Source organism: Adelges cooleyi, unplaced genomic scaffold, assembly GCF_023614345.1.
Source record: "Adelges cooleyi isolate 19-005CV unplaced genomic scaffold, UGA_ACOO_1.1 ACOO_flye_CR_arks_rails_tigmint_CR_PRNA_8, whole genome shotgun sequence".
Classification (NCBI taxonomy): domain Eukaryota; kingdom Metazoa; phylum Arthropoda; class Insecta; order Hemiptera; family Adelgidae; genus Adelges; species Adelges cooleyi.
Window position 1 is genome coordinate 3,334,127 of NW_026096513.1, and position 23,600 is coordinate 3,357,726.

At 29.8% G+C, this 23,600-nt stretch overlaps 2 protein-coding genes across 2 annotated transcripts in view; both read left to right on the plus strand.

Annotated features, from left to right (window-relative positions):
• LOC126845729 (probable protein BRICK1) overlaps positions 1 to 23,600 on the plus strand; it is a 195,687-nt gene that overhangs the window by 123,872 nt on the left and 48,215 nt on the right. The gene's annotated exons all lie outside the window — the stretch shown is intronic.
• LOC126845727 (zwei Ig domain protein zig-8-like) overlaps positions 1 to 23,600 on the plus strand; it is a 146,099-nt gene that overhangs the window by 102,503 nt on the left and 19,996 nt on the right. Inside the window, exon 3 of the mRNA XM_050584578.1 lies at positions 20,273 to 20,483. Within this exon, the coding sequence (XP_050440535.1) occupies positions 20,273 to 20,483 (211 nt within the window). The remainder of the gene's footprint in view (positions 1 to 20,272; positions 20,484 to 23,600) is intronic.

Genomic DNA, 23,600 nt, shown 5'->3' on the forward strand with positions numbered 1-23,600 from the left:
TAGGTACCCGGTAAACTACTTATATAATAAAAGTACATTGTCAGCTTCGCATAAATGCTAAAAAAGTTTTGTAGTTTCAAGAAACTTGAAATTGAGAAAACAAATTTTACAATTTTGTTACTTTACGTGCATTTTTATTACATTTGTATCATTAAAAACGTATAAAAAAAAATTATTTGTTTTTTGCAATAACACGAGGACTTTTAATATAGTTTGGGTTTAGACCGATATAACGCCCTAATAGCATGTCATATTTTGTGTCGACTATTCCTAATTGCGAGATGCTACTTTGGTCAGGTTTGTTTTAATGCGTATCGCGTGCAATTTTCAATACGTGTAAGGAAAGCATGTGGAAAACTTCAGAAAAGAGTTTTCCTTTTATCGGCCGGGTGAAAATCAAATATCCATGCTCTTTAGTATCAGCCAGCGAAACCCAATATCGAGTTCGAATTCAAACAATGGCGGTTACCGTTTTTCTCAGATTCCGGTTAAGTAGCCTATACTCTGTTTCGTAAACGGGCGCCCCTAAATGATTCACCGACCATCCTCTTCCCTTTTGTGAGTAGCAATTACCCCTTTTCTCTCCTTTACCAAAAGAGCTAGTCCATAAGAGAAAGAAAAGGCAACGGCAATTTCACAATCGATACACCACACATGCTTCACTTTCTTACAACCAGCTGGCTAGCAAGGTAAGTAGGTTTATACAATACATATACAGCGTATGCTATGCACTGTGTCGTTTCATCCCTTCCCAACATTATACGAAACCTTTTTGTGGTTTCGCATTAACTTAAGAAAATTGCTACTATTGCTTCTGCTGTATCATGGTATAATAAGGGTTTCACTTAAATAAGGGTTTCTAATCGAAAAAAACACATACATAAACGCATGCCCAATCAAATTAAATTATGATAACTTAAAATGTTCTTAATATTTCGATTTGTATTCCCTATAACAAATATATATCATAAATTCATAAGCAAAGTCATTTATTGTTTTGTATACTATTTCGTTTCGAATTACTAATAGATACATTTTACTAAATACTGTCCGGGTAATGCTATGAGTAGGTAATTAGTAATTACAAATAGATAAGCAAAAATACATTTGATAAAGTCTTTAATTTTTAGTGTTACTAAGAAATTATAACCAATGAATATATTATAACAATTGGTTCGTAAATACTTATACCCGTATAGGTAAATTGAATAACATTCTGCAATTAATTTAAATTTGGCCAAATGACTAATATAATAGTATCCAATTTCCATTTGATGAATAGTTTACGAAAAATAAATATAAAACTTATAATACACCCAAAGATTGAATCTGTTCTTTTAATGCCTCAATTTAGTGCTTTGATGATTACTTTCGATAATTTTACTAAGAAGCTATTTTAAAAAAAAAAGTTTATAAAAATTGATGAGGCGTGAAAAACTTTTAGATTGAAAAGTTTTTTTATCCTGTAGTTGACTGATTCTATTTCAATTATTCTTAATATTCTTCACAGCTTTGTTTACTATTTGTGTCGATACCAATCTCTAAAACAATGAAATAAAGTTTAGTTTGAACTATATACATTCAATTTCAACCATAATCCATTAGAAACGAAGGTGTAAAATATATTTGATGGGTACGTAAGAATTAATAAAAGTACTCACATTTCTAAAACTTAAATAAGTATTTAAAGTTTTCATTTATTTACCCAAAAATTCATTTTCGATCAGAGACAAATAAAGCTAAACAAATAGGTAACTAGTTTGGGTTGCATAACTTTTAAATTACCTTGTAAATAATTGTAATCAAATTTCATTTTATCTTTTGTACGAAAAATGAGCTTTGCCCGACCCCATATAGTTGGGGGAGTGTAAGGCGAAGATAAAGAAGAGAAGAAGTACGAAAAATGAGCCTACAGTGATACTTATAGATATTAAAACAAGAATAGGAGGATCTATTTCAGTATTATTAAATGGTTATTTTTTACTGTGTGATGAAGGATCCTGTTAATTCGAAAAATTAAACCTAAATTTATTAATTTGAGTATGATTTGTAACATAAATTGTTACATTTATATCATCGATGGTTCGTTTACATTTAGTATTCTGACACAGTATACAAACAATATAATCTCTTCTAGAGGGGCTCAAACAGAGTTCTAATTCAGTGGATTAGGATTACAGCCATCTACCAACCTAACATTGTCCAAACGACTTTAGAATCTGTAAAGAGGGTTGGACATTTTTCCTATAACTGTCTGTTAAAATTCAAAAATTCAAAATAACTTTCATATTTAAGCCTCGATGGCGACGTTCGTTTAACAGAGACGTTAAAATATTTATTTTGTTTTATCTTTAAAAATCTTAATACCATTTTCCTTACGACGGTCTATCACAAAACAATCATAAATTCTAGTTCACACTTTAGAGTTTGGATACATCATCGGAAGTTAATTTGTTAAATAAACAGTATAAGTATGCAATCAAAACTGAACAATAAACATGGTCCTATTTCTTCGCTTCGAGTGATTATTGTGTTTAAACAACATACAGATTTGACTCTTGGTGTGAACGTTGATAAATCACGTACTGTTTTAATCGGAATTTACGTGAGTCATCAATGCCAATGAATTATCTCAAGTGAAATTTAAATGAGGTTTTTTTAATATGACAGCTAATATTAATACTACTTGAGATAAACTTGACTATATAGATTGACGAGCAAGGAAAATTTAAATATCAGATGCAAGAACATTATGCACGATTAAATTATATATTTAAAATTAAAACAAATAACAAAAAAATTGTTTATATGTGTATTTAAAATGTTTAATATATTCAGTTTAAAAAACTAACTATTAATTAATTTTTCTGAAATTGATGTTGTATTTTCATTTAGGTTAGCGCAATTAGCTCAAAAATTATAATTAATTATTTTTTTAAGATTAAAAAAAGAATGCGTGATATACTTTTTTTTTCTTTAAAATGCGTAAATAATTTTAATTTCGACTCGGAAAAAACTAGTAAAGAATCGGTTAATTTTACAATAATATGTTTTTATCATCTCTATCAATAACAAAACGTTTGTGGCTGTCACTTTGAAGGGGTGGAGTTATATTTGATTAGGTTTAAGGGGTCAACAATTTAAAAGTTCTTGTGCTTAAAATCGGGAAAACCCAGACAAAAATAGACGATTTTTCAACTTTACACTTTGATTTGCTACAACTTCGAAAACAACTTTTTGGATGTAGTCAACATTTCTATGGACGTACCTCGGAATTTGCATTAAAGCATTTGAATGAGATGGAATGACTATCGATTTTTTTGTTTTCATAGAACATAACTATTACAAAACTTAGCGGATTTCGTTTTTAATTTCCCTTCAATTTATAACTTGAATTCAATTTATTTCACGATTTTTACAGTCGATTATGGCGTAACAAAATAAAATAAAAACAGCAAACGAATGCGTGTAAACCTACTACATGTTTTCATTTAATTTTAAACGTATAACACCGTATAGTATTTTAGTTTACATACACGTGTTTGGATGGGAAAAAAAAAGCAACGGTACATCGCCAAACAACAAAAGTCGTTATTGGAAACACACACAGTGACAACGGTTGTCCTACTGGCTGTGGGACAATCCAGAACATAGGTCTCTTGCGGATGAGTGTGAGGGTGAGAAGGACAAACGGACGGACCGGACGGGTGGCAATTTCTTTTATCTGGTAGATTTATCGAGGGCTATGCGTTTAAAGAAGAGAAAACAGCGCAAGGGTGACTGGAACAGATGAAGTAGGGATCAAGAGAGAGGCGAGGGTGACCCGCCGTGTCGACGCCCCACCATGTTATTTTATGCGGTCCCGACCAGGCGGAGGTCGGCATTTTTCTCCATTACTGCCGCCGCCGTGTCGGTGGTCTACAGGGTATTTATATTCGTACGCGCCCCCCCCCCCCCTCTTGCCTATGCGAACTTGAATGTCGAAGCGAAAACGCCTTATTTGCTTTCAATGGGAAAAATCGAGTTCATCGTTTTAACTAGGCATACCTGTTATAATATGATTTATGATGATTCCACAACCACGCCCGGCTACTCTGATTTTGACTGTATGCTAAAAAGATAACGCCAGACGACGGTATTGTAGAAACTTTTGTTCGATTTGCTTTCTTGGCTGAGAAAAATTCTCTTTGAAATATCAAAAGAACAGTATTTCGATCTATCGGTGTTGTGCTAATCAAATTTCGAGTTACTAACGAAACCATAAAGGCATAAAGCTATTTCGATTAGTGGACGAAATTATTTGAATAATAATAATGATATGTAATGTCTGTACATGATATTATATTGATTGGAAAACGATTCATCAAGCTTTGGTGTACTTCTTTAGAACGAAAATTATGTTTTTACATGCGTGATCTTATTTTTTAAATACCATAATTTATATGTGTACTATTTGACGTACAACACCACGATAAAGGACATAGCAGTTAACTCTTAAAGACAGTGGTCATTTACATTTTAGTTGTTTGATCTGGTTTTTTTTGAAATACATTACTCCATTTTTACAACATAAATAATGATAGATCATATTTTAGTAAAGTCTATACTTTGAAAGAATATAATTCATAAATTTTGCAATTAAATTTTATTATTTTTCATTATTGTTTTTTTTTATATAATTTCTAGGCGTCAAAATGTTTATAATGTATGTTTTTAACTTTTAATCAACTTGGCAGCTTGATATATATTATTGTGTTAACGCAACGTTAAAAATATGGTAATTATCTTTCAATTAAACAATACGCTTTTGAAGACATTTACGTACGACAAGGACTCTCTTATCTCACTTAGCAGCCACACAGAATACACATTCCCTATTTATTCAATTTTAATGACATTCTCTTTATACGGTTCACTCATTCATATTAATTAATGTAAAAATGTTGTATGATAAAGGCAATCAGCGTAGACTTGTATTAATGAACATTCGACTGAATATGAAAATAATTCTTACCATACAATTAAAAAAATTAGAAGGATCACATTTAAAATATTATTGGTTTTAAAAATATACTTTACATTAGTATTGCTACGACATACAGCGCCAGTTCGGTTCTCCATAAATAAAAATTGTTATTTCTGGGCATGTAACTATTTGGATATAATCCTCCTCTCCCTTTTACAGGACTTAAGACTTGTTTATTGGTAATAAAATCTAATCCTATCTTGTAGAGAATTATAGACGTTAAATGTAAGAAAGAACCAATTTTTGTTTAGCTTTTAATACAAACATTTTACTAATTTAAAATAAACTTGTAAATTAACAATATATAGTATTATTAACTGATTAAAAAAAACTATTTTATTTAGTTTTTAGTATTAAATGTTTAACCGAGGAACAAAGAATAAGGACCATAAGTAAGTAAGTAGTAAGTGGTATGCTTACAATTAATGAGTATTAATTAACACTTAGAATATTTGGATAATTAGTTACTTTTACTGGACCCTTAAAAGGTGTAGCCTTCTACCATTACACTACTGACTGATTGATTTACTAATTAGAAATCTACTTAACCTTATTGATTCAATACAAGTTATTTAAAACATTTATTGAATTAACGTTATAAGTATGCATATGTTTGACGTTCTTACTAAAATATAATATGAACTGTGTCTGTCAATCAATATATTACTTACGAAATTGTATCCACCCATAAAACTTGATATTTTTTATGAAATGTACATAGTGATTGTCTATAACCAAAGTACAAACTGTCATGTGATTACCGAGGTACAAAGATACTTACATTGTATTTTAAATTAACTCGAGACAAGTTAATGTTAGCTTTTAACTTAATTTTCATAAAATGAACTATGATCAAGCTGACTAATGACGGCGAAATGCGTTATAATTATCTCCTCGGATTCGCACCTAAACTAAAAGAGTTGAAGTTCTTAATCTCTTTAAGGAAAGAAAAAATTGATTTTAGAGGGAAATTGCTACAGCAACGTTGTCATCAAATCATAACACAGGATGATTTATAATAAAAAAATGATAATGGACTACTATACATATAGTTATAAATCAATAATTAATCTGTATTAACATATTATTAAACAAACGTATCATTAAAATAATGGGTACCACTAGAAGTTTTATTATCTCATTGGGGTTTTTTTTAGCCGTTATTTTAAACGCAAAAAATAATTCAAAGTTGAAACCTTCCACTTGGTCGATTAACGTGCACGCAAAATAAGCTCGGGTGTTTCGTGCGGACGGCTAAAGAGATTATTTGACAAAATTACAAGCAAATGAGGCATGACATTGTCGGACATTAGCATTCGAAATCGATCTCATAAATAATTCAACAACAAGATTTACCGCTGACGGTTTATAAGCGACGACTACTAAACCCCTCGGTATGAAATATTCCAATACACCTAATATGTATATATATATATATATACGTTGGCAATATTTATAAATGCATAGCGTATATTCGAACCACAGAATTAATGGCATGTATATGATTGGAAACCATAAAAAAAATGTTATCTATATTTATTGTTTAGAAGCCTGAAGTATAACATAAAGAACACGGAGCCATCAGAAAATGTATGTTTTTTAGTTTCTAATTTGTCGACTACAAATAGTTACAAAATATTGTAGTCGGTTCTCTTGATTGAAATTCCGTAATTTTACGTTAATTAAACCTATCCATAGTTGATAACCATTAAATACAATAACGCTTAAAGAATTATATACTTTTAAAATCTTCATTGTTTACGAGTCATAACTAATTTTCTTGACGTCAAACAAAAAAAAAATCAATGATTATAAGTATTAATAATCACTAATTAAATCAAACTTCTCCAACCGATAAATTAAATAAATTAAGATTCTTTAAATTAAATATTCATATAAAAAAAAATCAATAGCCTTATTATTATAATAATTAATTTTTTATCTTAAATATTATAAATGTATAATCAAATTATTAATCATACATATGGACGAGCGAAAAATGCAAGAACTCGTTTTCTTTATACGCGCGTACTTAAGCGTTAAATATAACTTAACACAAGAAGAATTTACCATTTAGTAATACTTTTAATGTAAGTATGAAAGTGATTTACCACACTTTTATTTATAACAACAACCCGTAGTTAAATTTGGTCAATTTACATTGAAAATTGGAACTCGAATTTAAAACTTACAAATTGCTTGGTACAATTAATATGCTTTATTAAGTAACATTGTTTAAAAAAGTATCACCCGAAAATCACACATTAAATCTGCTAAAACATTAAGTATCGTAAATAAATAATGTTGGTATCGATTCAATTACCAATGTAATTAACATTTTCTCTACTTGGACTTAAAAGTTAGAGACTATAACTTAAAATTCTTAATTTTAATTAGGCAAACCGTTTTGAAATTACTGAAAATCATTTGTGTTTTATACGTCATAACGTTTTGTACAGTAATAATATTTTTCAAACAATTAATAGGGTAGTCAAAAACAAAGTATTTACCTAATTAAATTATTGTACTAAGGTAAGAATATGACTGAAAGTTATTAGATATATTATATTATTATTCAAATGAATTACTCCTTATGTTTTCCTTTTTTAAACATAAGCTAGACACCTCATATCCCCATTATGTCTGTCTGTCAAACTGTCCGTCCGTCGATACGTTGTCATAGATACCAATATCAATACTTACAATTTTATTTGTTTTGTTCGTTCGATACTCGAGAGGTTTTCAATTTGAAATTCGTTTACTATAATTGATACTGGCCAATATTAAAAACAAACTGTTTGTCAAATCACAGCACTTAACTTCCTCAAACTGTAGGGTATAAGTATTACCTTTGCAAATACATTTTTGTGTATTTGTATTCATTTCATGTGTTTTGTAAAATATACTAAATATCTTTAATTTGTAGCATACTTTTGTTTTAATCATACATCGCCAATTCATTATTATCAGTTATTACATAGGTAAGTGGTCACAAATAAATTGAGCTCGGTCTAAGTATGAATGTATAATTTTGTGTTTTAATTAATAAATAATTTTTAATTTTTAACTAGACTAAAAAATCTACCTTTTCTCAGCAAAATTACAATGATGAATTCTTGGTAAGTAATATATAATACTATATATACGGCCATAGTACAAAGAGGAAATTACTTTCGTTCACACCACAGACACCCATAGTGCTCTCTTTTGCCATTACGGTACATCCGGCTAAGGACATTCTATGGAACAATCTTTTTTTTTTATAAATAAACAATACACCTCTTGGTTTTCTTCAATTCGTTTTTATTCCCGGCGGTGTGGGATTAAAAAACAACATCTTCTGAAATTTATGACATTTGAGCGCACATAACCTTTGTAAATGCAACTTTTTTTTAACTTCACAAAAACAAAAGTGCACCACACGGGAAAAATAATAACGACAATGACGGGGGTCGGGACTTTTACGACACTTATTTGATTCTGTGAATAAAAAAAAAAAAAATATAGTATATATTTATACCTGTGGTATTTTACAGTATTTCCAAGCCTATTTTAGTAATACTTATTACTATTCAGAAAATAAGCAGCTTTGGTTTAAAGTCTTTTTTGTATTCTTCACAAAAAGTTCTTCCTTCCAAAATCTCGCGATTCGTTAGTATTTTTTTCTCGGTGGAATTCTATATAATAACAGTTTTCTTTACGACGTACCGCTCCGATAAGAGCAATGGCCAATCTCCCTCAGACATTTTAGTGCTAATGAATTTTCCCCCACCGACCAATTATTAGATAAGCACTAACCAGTCTTTTTTTGAAACTTTACAGCTTTAGAGACAACCCCTTTAGTATCAATAGTAACACAATACAAAAAAAAAAATTGAAGTTTCCGCCGAGTTCCTACCACGTTCAGGAGGATCTGAACTCAAATATTTCTTTTTTTTCGCTGTTGGGAAGTTTACTTACTATAATAATTAAACTTGATACCGTTAGCCGACAGAACCGTCAACAGTTCCATATAGTGGTTAAGCACCATTATAAACCAACTGAATTAAATTATTATCTTATTTATATAACAAGCAATATTAAAAAGCTTATAATAGAAAAGAAACACTTTTATTTGATAATATATTGAACACATTTGAATGATGGAAATTTCAAATCTGAATCGTAAAATCGTCTTGGATATTCTCAACGGGTAACGTATTGCAAGAAATCAAACTTACCCTACCCTCCGGCAAAAAAATGAGAATATATTCATCTCAGTCGAGCCAAGTAGAGTTTTGATTTGAATAAATCAGAAACAATTTATACAGTAGAGGGAAAAGTAAATAAATTCAATAAACGTTAAGCAAAACAATATTATACAGTATATGAAATAACCATAAATAACTGCAAGAATAGGTATAGTCATATTTTACGCATAATATTATAATGCTATAATTAATAATAATATTAAAATATACTAGTTTATTATTGATTTCCTATATTGTTTTTTTGAAAATTCTTCTAGAAAGTATGTTTTAATGTGTGATAAAACATATCACTGCAAAATAATATATAAGTGTTGATCAGATAATTTATTTAAAACAAACGTTGGTATTATAGAATTGTGAATTTAAATTTGATGTAGGTACTCCTATTTTTTAAAATCATTTTTAGTTAATGGTAAATGTTGTAAGTGAAAAGAAATGCATCAAAATGTAGCGGTGATCATGTGGTATAATAATAAGATCCATGGTCTAATATCATAAAAGCTTCTATGAATTTGATGTATAACCGCGAAACAGGTGATCGTATTGTGGGTGGTAGCCGTCATTGCAGTCATTCAAAGTCAGTAGCGAGAACAACAATTAACTTAGTAAAAACGCTACCTACCTAAAATGCATAGTTTACCTGTGGTAGATTTAGTCAACATTTGTCTATCTATCGTGTATAATAAATTATCAACTGCTGATCTACACTATAACCTTACTAATAATATTTCCTCAACTATTATATTATTTTATTCATGTGACATTTATATATTTTTGCTAGTTGTTTTATATTTATTACTATTTTATTTATTTTAACTGTACAATATTAATTAAATTTACTATTGCGTGTAATTACTGGAAAATAACCAAAAATGTACTATATATTTGTCTACATTGAATAAGGATAAAGTTGTATTTCTCTGTTAAAAAAATTATTTTCTATATAATTGTAATTTATATGTTCAAAGGGCGTTATTGAAAAATAATTATGTCATTTCATTGTTTGTTTTAAAAATATAACAAGGTTAGTTAGTTTTTTTCATAAAAACCCTTTTGATGTATTCCTCTCCTAAAAAAATAATTGTATTTTTAATAGTTAATAACTACAAGATTGATATTTTGCCTTATTATTTTTAATTATCAAAAAAATAAATACAATAAATACTATTGAATATATATATATATATATATATATATATTCAATATATTTACAGTATACACACAATGTATATCCCCAACAAAAACCGAAATAGGACCAAGTTCCAGACCCCCTCCCAAAAAGTCAGCCCATCATGGTAATGTTATCTACATTCTGGCCAAGTCTACTCTGTCTTAAGTCCGTAACCTCACTTCACTCCTATTTCCATGAACAACACTGGCCTTTTATTTGTAATGCCTAACATTTGACCGAAAATGTAAATCAATAGACACAATGCATTAATTAACAATAAGAAACAAAAATTAAGGATTTTGAAAATGCAGACATACGAATTAAATATACAATATTCGAATACGATTTTTACTAAGTTATAGTATAATACTTTTAGTAAAAATATAAAAAGAAATTACGATTTTCGGCGTTTAATTGAATCGCGGACGCGTAATATTCTTTTGAGACGGAAATTTATTCTCAGATTGTATGAAGGACGGATGATGTCTTTAAAAATGTCGGAATGATAAATATATAAAAAGTATCTCGTTCATTAAGTCCCTTCTGCTGCGATACTCATTATCGCGGACGTGGTTCATGTTATATAATATATATCTTTATCCGCCTACCGTCAACCTCGTGGGGATCGTCTTAAAAAGGGGTAAATCCTGATTCAGCGCTATTCATCTTTCCAAATGATTTGGATAAGCCCGTCTTAAGTTCATCAAAATGAGTTTTAGTTTTATCATCGCTAACCTAGATGACTACACAAGTACAATTTAGTTTTGGCATGCCACAATATTGTAGTACATTAAAACATATATTCTATAGTATGAAATACGAGTAAAAAGTAGAGAAAACAAGACCCGATATAAAAATTGCACTCGTTTTTATTTAAACTAATAGCCAAATCGCATCACATAAAGTTTCTATAGACATAAATATTCATAATAAAAAAACACTTATTGTTTTTGTAAAGATACCATAATTAATTATGTTACTTAAGAATAATAAACAAGTTAAAATCGCTCCTTAAAATATTATAATATTGAATGCAAAATAAATAAAATTGTTATTATAAATGGTATTTTATAACAATTTTACAACATCGAACCATTGATATCTAAGGAGATCAAATATGAATGAGTTGTTTTATTTTTTTTTTTTCAATGTGGATATTATACAAGAAAAATATTTAAGGTATTTAGTGATTCACATGGAAGCGCTTTCTCTTGAGTGATTTTATCCCTTTCAGAAATAATAATTCCTTCGGGTCTGTATTAAAATATTAACTCAACCACTACCTTACAGTACGCTAATAATCAATATTCTTCACTAATATAATAGCATTATGAAATACGAGCCCTTGCTAACTAGTCTTCTTGAATTTTAATTATAAATATTAATAATATTGATATATTAGCTTAGCTATTTGTATTATGTATATATTATAATGATTTTAGATTTAAATATATATATATCTAATATTTATAATAAAATTCGAGATTTTCAAACGATTATGTTATTTTTCGTTAAATAAGATGAGTCAATATTATGAAATATCAAATCAATTAGCTACTAAACATATTTTACTGATAGTTTTAACAAATTGTACACGCATTAATTTATTAAAATAAAATCTTCTTAGTAGTAGATAAAATATTCTATATTTTTAAATTAAATGTTCACTAAAACCTTTTTACATCATGAAACCACCTTAAAACTATTTAATTATACGTTTTATACACTTTTTTGTTACCTATATGGCTATATTGTAATAATAAATATATTCTAATCTGAACAATAAGTATTGTTATGTGTATATAATAGCAAATGTTTTGCAAGTTTTAATTTAGTATGATGATATATTATAATTGTTGAACTAAACAAAGTGAATAAAATGTCTTTCCTTTATGTAACATAAATTACTCCTTGTCCGGATATTACTACACGGGCTATTGTTTTTTGGGCATTGGCCAAACATAACGGCATTAGATTCCGCTAATGTGTAGAGGATATATGTTTGTCTAGTGAAATTGAGTATTCCGTCGGTAACGACTGTTGGTATAATTATGTGCATTTGTAACGTGTGCAATAAAAGCGTAAAGAACGTTTTTCAATTTCAATGATCGACCTTAATCAATAAAAAAAGATACACGTGTGTTTTTTATCAGATAATTCTACCCCTCGTCGCGCCGGAGTCATGTTGAAATAAAGAACACCATACGAGGTCGCGTGTCTAGATTCCAAAAAGTTGGTTCTTTTCAATTGGTACACCGTCGTGTACCGTATATCACAGGTTCGAATTACGTAGAAATTGCTTTCCGGGGCCAAAAAAAGATTCACCAATTTATGGATGGCCGTTTAACGTTTGCCAGCAGCGAAATCGCCATTGTCCTTTATATATATATATAAATATGTGCGTGTGTATCGGAATCGCAAGGCCGATAGAAGTATAGGACCGCAAAAGAAATTCATTGAAAAGCGCATAGTTACACTATCGGCGGTAACCAGAAAATCCAATCGCTTTTGAAATAGTGCAGCAGCGTACAGGAACAGGGTTCTTATATAATATTATTATTTCTTTCGTTTCTTTTTTTACCGATTCGTTCAACCGTGACGGATCGCGTTCCACGCAGGAAATATGAAAAACAAAGTAGTGTCCGTCACGGCGGCCTATCCACAAGCGAGAAAAATATATTACATTAGATACAGCTAATACAACCTTAGAAAGTGTCCCGCGAGACCTATTTATCAAGTACTGATATTCCATGTTTTCGAATCGAGCCATTTGCATATCAAAAGGGTATTATTTTTATCGGAGCTTTCGATTTTACGCTTTTTCTTGCTCTCGACGTCATAATGTATCAGCAACGCTGTTAATTTTCAAATGGAAATTACTATTGCGGATTATACTCCTAATATTTGTTTAAGTTTCTTACAAATATATTATTTATAAATTTTCCACTCTATATTGTAATAAATATATGTGTACTATGTAATACTTCTGTACTATGTAAACATATATAGCATTCTGTTTTTCTCATCCAATATTTAATACAGCTAAACTTTTTCAAACTTACTTTAATTTCTATTATTTGTTTACTATACAAACCAGTGATGACAATACTACGATTTTTCGATTATAATTTATTTATTGAAGTTAAAAAATAAAATTATTATATAAACGTAGATAAGTATGCGTTTTACCATATAACTTGGATTACATAAAAAAATAAAAATAAAAAATCCGAATAACTCGTTAAATACGGTTTCAATAACTTTAAAAACAGTTATCCGAAACTGGTTATCGAACAAGTCAAAATTTTAGTACATTATTCTCAATTTAAAAAGTTAATGAAATATATGCGTTACCATTTAAAATTCAAAACAGTTGCTGTCGAAAAAACTAAGTTGGTTGGAGGGCAAAATAAAAAATTTGAGATCACATTGTACAAAAACAAATTATTTTTTTCTTCAAGATAAAACTATAATGAGTAGTTGAGGTGCCCCAATAGTACGCTTGTTCATGGCTGACAGTTATGGCAGTACGGCATCGCATTGGAATAGCTAACATCTCGTTTGTTCGGAAACGCCATTGAACCCTGGCTTAAAAATAATTGGAACGGAGTACTAGTGAACCAGAGTAAGGAAATGCCTGTAAGTTGTGACTTTTGCAAAGGACCAAACTGGGCCGTTTGTCAGTAGGTAACGTCTCGGTGGTACCACCAACTTCAGTCTTGATATAATATTATAAATCAGCTCTCCGGCTCGTATATCAGAGGCAGGCGTCTGTCGTTATTTTCTCTCTGCAGACCTACATTTGTTTCGAGCTTCGAAAACCTACAGTATTCGTCTGGGGGCCACGGTTCATTTCCCCCGAGACTCATAATTTCGGGGTGCGGCACGTCGAATAGTCTGTACTTTACTGTACAACAGACCGCCACAATTTACTTATACATATATAAATGTATGTATATGAAAAGGCACTGTGTGATTCTCTTGAACTTTCTTCTCCTCAGAAGTATCGCCGTCAACATATTTTCTCTGGAGGGTCGCCATTCTTTAAGCTATTCTTCACTATTAAATATTGCTTATGAAATAACTCGAAGGGAATCTTAAACGCCCCATTCTCCAAGCTCTTTATGCTCATTATCGAAAAACAAAGTTTATAAAAGATCTTCACTTTAAAACGAGTATAAAATCAGTGTTATTTGTTGTATAGGTAAGTATGTTATAGTAAATTTAGTTACATTAAATTAAAACTTAAAATAGAACACTTTTTTATGTAACCTTAATCATTTATTGTAGCTCAAATTCACATACTTTAATTATTCATTTAAAATGAACTCTATCAGTAACGTCTTTTATACAAACTACCATAGACATTTATTCCATTACAATAGCGTAATGTAACCCAAAAAAATATTTTTTTACATAATTTCAGAACGTTTTTTTCAGTTACAAATGAATCTCTTAACTAAATATTATTATTAATTACTACAAGACATATTACTATATAAGAAGAATTCTCAACAAAGGTATTCAATCATAACTACACAGAACAGGTTGATTGTTCATACTTAATAATATATAATTGTACGAATATTTTAATTTAGATTCATACGTTGCTATAGTTAAAGCAATGATTAATAATAAAAACCAAAAATAAACCCAATCTGGTGCACAATATTTTGTAAAATAGTCTGTAAGAAAAACAAACAATACATTTAAAAAAAATTAAAACTCATTCATCAATTGTTGTCTAGTATAAAAAAACTATATCTTTAGAAAAATGTTTCTTGTTGTAACATTCTACTAAAATATGAACACTGTTACAGTACTTCATAGCTACTAAGTATCTTAATTGTACATGAATATTTGAAAATTTAACATAGAAAAAGTGTGAAAAAACGTAACTTAGTCAACCAGTCTGACTGACGATCCACTTGTTAAGTCGAAAAGCTTTAATAGTTTGGTTTTCGACCATTTAATCAAAATTTAACTGAATGGTGGTTGACTATAATACCGATGTCGTTTTGCATCATTTATGATCAATAACTTTTCTTTTTCAATAGTCCTAATGACTATTCTTTGTTATGAATGATATATTTGTAGTAAAAAATAAGTTTTGAAATTGCTGACAGATATCTAATGTTATGTTAAGTGATAAAGTCGAATGTGAATTCAAGAAATTGTTATAAAATATTACAGTAAGATCTTGGCAGATGCTAAGTATTTAATTTTTAATGAAAACGAAAATTAATTTGATGAATAGCACAATTAGTAAATTCCAAGATTTTATTCCTTTTGGTAGGTCAATTACTTATGAAGTTTGTACATGTTTCTTACTATGTAACTTTGTTAAATTATTAAGTTAAAATATATTATTGTATTATGATAAACATTATAGTCGTTTTAGTTGTCATATAAACAATGTTATTGATTTTATTTTCTCACTTAAATATATTTCATAAATTTAATGGCAATTTCTCTTATTGCCAAGCAAATTTTTAAAAAATGTAACTTAAATAATATCTGAAGATAAATGAACAGAGTATTTGATAATTGCACTATAGACTGTCCAATGAAGAACCGAGTTAATGTTCTCAGGGTGAATTGCCAACTATAAAATACAGATAACCCATTATATAGTGTTAATGTTATTAGCACTGTATATTATATAAAATATAAATTATATACATTAATTGGAGTAAAAAACACATATACACCCAAAGCAGTTTTAACGGTTCACCCACTTACAAATAATTAACTACGCACGGCGTTTATAAACATATGATCGATCAGCTGCTATCTAACCTTATATTAAAATGCCATAATATGTTTATTTTATAGCATGAGCAATTTGTGGTTTCAATTACCGGGGTTTATGCGAGGTAATACAATCAATTCGTCTGAAATTGCTATTCGTCTTCAGATATAAAATGTTTAAAACTTTTGTTTTTAAATTTAGATGAAGGATATTTTCAACATAAGATTATTCAGATGAATTTTAAATATATAAACACTAGTTATAAAATAACATTTTCAGTGAGGCACACGGTGTGTTCTTTATGAGAAAACAAATTTAACTATAATTTAATAAATCAAATTTTGTATTGTATTGTATACAACCAAGTTTTAAATTGTGCTCTGTCTGCTAAAAATATGATTTTTATTTTTAACTATACTCCATATTGCCGTAGAAACTATTTTAAAACCGTCCCTAAATATGTACGCCACGGTTTTGCAGTATTTCTGTATCTTCTATATGATCGTTTTACATCATCCGAGCGTTTATATTTTTATTAGCTTAGATAAATAGCGAAGATAAATTAAATGGGTTTAATTTCGAAAGAACACCGGTTCCTTTAAACTCGCCGCGTTTTTTTTGAAAACAATAAATGTCTTATAATTAATGTCATTGCCGTCGGTAATAACAGCAGCTGTGACCCGTGTGGATTTGTGTACCGTGAACCTTGGGTGTGGGCCAATCGCGATTTGGATTAGATCGCGGGTGCGACATTGACCGAAGAATTTCAGCGGTGCCTTTTTACCAAAAAGGTATATATATTTATATAAAATATACGAAGCCTATATAATATTATATCGATCGGAGAAAAAAAAACATTTTCGAAAAGGATTAAAAAGTAAAGCAGGGGTGTGCGGATAATGACGGTTTGATTTCTTCTGTGGTGGCACCGTCGTCGCGTTTTCGTCGTCGGCTCTCGATACACGCGCATTAGGCAACCCGACCTATCCCGCCGGAAGTTTGGCTCCGGTTCCGGTGGTGAGGTGCCAAAAAATCGCTGACCGTTTTATCTAGCGAACTCGCGGAGACACCTTGAACACGAGCGGCGTACACAAAACTACACACAGGCGCGCGTATGTACCAGCAGCACATACACAATAATGTATAAGAGGGCGCGGGAGAAGATTTACCGACTTTCCCCTTGTCCGCGCCGACCCCGAGCCGACTTACAAGCGCCATAAAACCCGTTGCCAATAAATACACACGCACGTTGGGTGCTGCTGATCTAGCATCCTCGCCGTAGTCGCACATTAAACGCATTACAAACTGTCTATACCGTTTATACCGTCATCGTGTTCGATTTATAACGGCGACACATCTCCGCGTGTCTGAGAATAAAAACGCTACCGACTCGCTCTCTAGTCTTAAGGTACACTGTAGATTTTTTTTTTCTTCGTAGAGTAACTCTAGCTAGATCTCTCTACGTTTAGTCTAGGTAGTGTGCACAACACCTAGAGCACGCTAACAGTTGCCTCTCTAAACTCTAGCTAGACCAACAAACTCTAGATATAGTAAACAACAATCGACAGTGTACACGGAGATAAGACGCTCTAGCTAGAGTAGTCTAGGTCTATTCAACATGCTAAATAGAGTAAATAGAGCGCAGGCAAATATCAACAATTCACCTGTACACATGTACAGTTGTTTTTTCGATATTGTTTATAAAAGTTTATAAGTGTAAGTTTTATTGTTATTTTTATTATAAGTAATTGTTTCGAGTTATATTGTTTAATATTTCCTTTTGAATGTACGATGAGTGATTTTGTGTGGGACAGAAAACATATCAACAGAACTCATTGAATCGTTTCCTGGACTTTGGAATTGTTGAATTGTTGAAAGAATACAGAGACAGACAATTAAAGGCCAAATGAAAGTTTCACAATCTTCGGTGCAATTTCTTACCCACAACCTCTTCGTTCATTTCTTTTTTTAAGTTTCCTGTTTTTTTTTAAATTAAATTATACGCTACAACTGCAGCTGCAAAACGTTTTCGGTCCGACATTTTTCGTACGAAGTATTGTCATCAACTACGCTCTAAATGCTCTCGACAGAAATATCATGTACAAATGTACACAGGTCATAGACTAATCTAGGTAGATTAGCTCTACGTGCTCTCAGAGATTGCTATATCTAGAGCAAATTTCTTTATAGTTTACATACATAGCTAGAGCAGTCTAACTAGACTAAGTATGTTCTAGCTAGATTTTACTGTACAGAGTATATAATGAACGTTTTTATTGCTACACCAGACAAATGTCGTCGTTCGTTATTCGACCGGGCCACAGAGTCCAATTACTGTGCATGTATACGGCACGTGCCGAAAGTACGGGAAAACTAATTCGACCAAAACGAATTTGAATAATTGTCCAAATTTCTGATTATATTATTATTACAACTATTATGACAATGCGAGAATAGTTCGTCGTTTTCCACGTATATACTGTCCACCGGATAAATTGTAATAATTATTATTATACTTGGAATGGTATCGAGGGACTTTCGGGACACTCTGTATAGTCGTTAGATTAACCCGCAGCGAAACGGCTACAATTTTAGGAGGCAAGCAAGTAACTGCTGCATCGAGGGACTACGGCGTAAAAGAATTTCGGTCGGACATCGAAAGGGACAAAAACATTTCACTGTTTAGCAAATTAATGTACAATTAACTTACCGGAAACGCACGCCGCCTTCATTTTGGTTAAACGACTAACAAACCGCATTCACTCATTCAGAACGCATACTCGAAGTATGGATTTAAATACTTCATTTCGAAATAGCTAATACGTTTAAAACTATTTAATTTGTTTATAAGACAATTTAAATGTATAATATAATATAATAATGTAAAACACAATTAATAAAAAAATCATTGAACAACTATTATTTCGGTATTAAAAAACGTTTGTGTGCATAAATAATTAGATAATTTAGTTGCCTTTAGTTTTAAACTAATTTAACTAAAGCCAATTCAATGCTACATTGCATTGAATATTATACTTTAATACACTCAAATAGAGAATACATAACATTCACATTTAAACATTAATGAACTAGATAACTGAATAATCAATATAATGATTACATATTGCTTATAAATCATTGTACAGTTTCCTTTTAGTACAGCCAAAAAATTATTTTTTTTTTAAAATAGTATACATAGTAGTTTTATATTTATGTAACGTTTTTTTTTTAATGCAACACATCCAAATTATTGTAAATCTAAAAACAAATTGCCTAAACACCAGCAACAATCAATTATTATTTTTTAAACTATGTATTTTATGCGTGTGAATAAACTAACAATATCTGGCGATATTTATTTTAGCTGACAAAAAAGTCTTGTAAATTGAGAAACTAACAAACTACAAAGTTAATTGAAGTCAATTAAGTTGCTTTTTATAATCTGAAAAGCATTCTGGAGTAGTATTACCAAACACTACCGGTATTTAGGTATGTTTAATTTATAAGCGAATCCACGAAAACCTAATTTTCGTTGTAATTCAATATTTATTATGCTGCAATATATTAAATTACATTGTATTAAGTTGCTCATAATAAAAAATCAGTTAGCATTTTTCCTCATAAATTCAACAAATAATCTGAGCTCTTTGAAATCTGTATTTTAATCTCTTGTAAATAATTTAATTTTGTTCACCGTTAAAGTGCTTTTGCTACCTAATAAATATATAAAGATACCTATTAGCAACACATATTAAACAAATTAATGTTAAATGTACTTAAACTGTCATTTTATATATATAGTAATTGGAAAAAATTTTCCGTATTAAAGATTATTACTATTATTATATATTTTATGTTAACATATAATATAATAAACATTCTTATGATTTTCTTATTTATAAAACTTATACAATTAATAATGACTATAATATATTCGACATAATTTTTGTTTTTAATGTGTAAATGAAAAGTATAATGACACGACTAAAAAATTATTAAATTTTTAATTGAATACAATCAAAATATGAAATTTTATAATGATAATAAATATATATATATATTTTTTTTTTTAGGTATCGTGGGTTCGACACAGAGGTATACACCTGCTAACTGTTGGACGATACACATACACGAGTGACCAAAGATTTCAAGCGATTCATTCGCCTCAAACCGAAGACTGGACTCTTCAAATACGGTATCCGCAAATCAGAGATAGCGGCTATTATGAATGCCAAGTAGGAACAACACCACCTATAGGCCATGCAATGGTACTAACAGTTGTTGGTAAGTACCATAATAGTCGAAGAGTCGTATAGTATATTATTTTAGTAGAGTTTTTTTGTAATAATTCAAAAAAAATATGTCACTATAACTACTATAACTTTAAAAAAAACTACGTTATTAAAATGCAAATTTCTAAAAAAACTGTTCTAATAGATATTAAACAAATTATATAAATATATTTCCTTAATACTCGTACAAATAAACGTTACCTATTACATTCTAATAAAAGATTATTGGTTAACACCGGTCAACAATAATAGTACATAATTTAAAACTATAAGAACATGAACAGCCAAATCTAGAAAGTGTGACAGACTTGCCGAAAAGAGGTATGATATAAAAATGACACACATGCCATTAGCCGGATTCCAATAAAGTCGGACAAAATCAGGAAATAACCACTGCAAATGTATTCGTGGCACTTGCCCAAAATCAGAACGTTTTAGATATACGTTTCGCCTTAAAGTGCACTATCAAACAGCTGATGTCTTCAGCAAAAAAGAAATAGAACTATTTGGAAAAGTGCATTGCCAATTAAAGGGCATTAACATTGAGGTAAAGGGCAGGTGGATGAATAATATAACTATTGATAGACCGTAGGTCGAAGGACGTGTCCTCCATCCTGTCGTACGGTGGGAAATTAATAAAGTAATCCAAGATGCGTCTGTTTCATAAAAAATGTTTAATATACCTTTTACCTACCAGCAATAATAATAATTTTTATTATTTGTTAAGCGGTTGTTTCTCTCTCACTTTAAAAATAGTGATACAAAACTTAAATGAAATGTTTCCTCATAACGTTGGTTAACTTGTGTCAATTTAGACGTTGGCATTTTTTTCCTTCATAATTTTGTTTATGCTTGTTTGTAAGCGATGAGAACTGAGAAGCTAATATAATTTGAGTTTGACACGTTTTTCATTAAATAAAAGTAATACAGATATTAAATGTAAAGTTTTATAAATTAGGTATTTGTTATAAATATAGACGTTCTTTAAAATAAATTAATTGTTATATAAATGCTTCTAGTTTTTACTGGAGTGGCACAATTAAGTAGAGCCTCGCTCTAGGGAACTCTGAGGGTACAGGTTAAATAATGGCACTATATGAAATTTAGAATGAGTCCGGGAAAGTGGAGAAATCATAATAAAACTCACTTATTTCTACCTTTCTATATCTTTCAAACGATTTTTTAATCTCTCTCAATCGATTTCATATTGATATATAGTTTGAAATTTATATGTAAGACGGAATGCATCGTGATAATGTGGCCAGAATTTCAATACTCGTATGTTTTGGTGCTTTATTTCACGTGTCGAAGGACTCTCCATTCCAAACTTGTTCTATAGTTACATAGAATTTTAATAGCAACTTATATACTTATATCATACACGTGTAATGTATAATATGTATTACGTTCTGTATTATACAATGGTAACAATAAACTCGTTACTCGGTTAGTTACTAATATTTCTACAATATAGGATACGTATACATAGGATATTATACAGTCATACCAATAATAGATTTTCATTCTTATAAATCTTTTAGGTAGGTAAAAAAAATATTTAAAATAAATAAAATTAGCCAGCTTCAAAAACGAAAGTAAGACTATAAACTATAATAATTGGTTATTACCGTTATTATACGGTATACATCATTGTTTTTTCAGTGTGATCTGTCCATAAAATATTGTCATAAAATGTTTTTATCTTTTAATCCTCTTCGTTATAAACAATAATTCTATGTCGTAACTTTAATTAAAATGACTTTTTTTAATGTGGTTATTAGGAAATTATAATGGTGTGTATTCTATTTAGCTAAACATTAACGACCCCAGAAAATATATATACATATATATATCACGATATTAAAATACAATTTTTTTTAGTTAGCTAACCAAGTATTAAGGAATTTGTTTTACAACGATGTTTATATTTTTCCTTCTCTGAAGATTATCTCAGTCCATTTTCTTTTGTTGTAAGCGTGAAATACCGTTGTCGAGGATGGTTGTCAGCTTACCATATTGTCAGATTATTTTGAAGCATAGAACAATGTCCGCATCTATTAGCGAGCTACAAAATATTAATGGATATAAAAGGTACAATTCAAAATGTGTAATGCACACTTATATATAATAACACACAAGTTAAAAAAATAACACAAAAAAAGGTACTGTTAACAATGATGACATGACTGACAATTCATATAGCTTGATTATTTCATGTTTTGGAACAAGACGTTGATATTTCTTATTTTTCCGATAAATCAAATTCAATGAGGATTATGTCAACAACATGACTGTGGCACGTGTCCACAACATTGACAGTTGTGGCACATGAAGAAGACTGTAGAGGAAAGTTTTTGTCTAGATTGTTTGAGGCTTAATGGTGTTCATAAAAAGAGAGTGCGTAAAAGTTTAAAGTAAATTTAAAAAAAAAAATGAGTTGACTATAAAATTTCAGCTTTGATGCAAGTCGTAACAAAAATTTATTTTACAATGTTTTTGTATGTGTGAGTGCCCTTATAATATTTTTAAAGAACTGGACTTATTTTCTTGCATAGCACATCAATCAAATAGAACTCGTATCGAGAAGGTAACTTAAGAAAGTAAAAGATACATTGGTTCATTTCTACCAATAAAATACTGAAGGAAAAAAACTAAAATCATCCAAAGTTATTACATTTTAATTGGACTATAATTTTATGAACAATAGTCAAACCAAGAAATATTTGTATGGAATATTTATTAGGCATGTCCCTACAATACTCTGAAATCTAAATTAATTTTGACAAAACTCCTACCTTCAAAAAAGTTTTTTTGGTTTAATAGATTAATATATTATGGGCAAGGTTAGGCCAAAATTAACAAGAACTTCTATAAACAAGTAATAATACCAGTTTTCTGTAATGAAAAGCATTTTTTTGGTAATAAACTAAAATATTATAATTTGATTACCTACTAAAAGTTCTCGGGCCCTTAAGGTTGCGTAGGCAAAGTTAAGCTCTGTTGTCTGATGACATTATATAATCTTACAAGATTAACTATACTTGTTTTACTGTATTGTATGTACATTTTTTTCTTAACAAAATGTTCTTAAATTTGTATTCTTATTTTT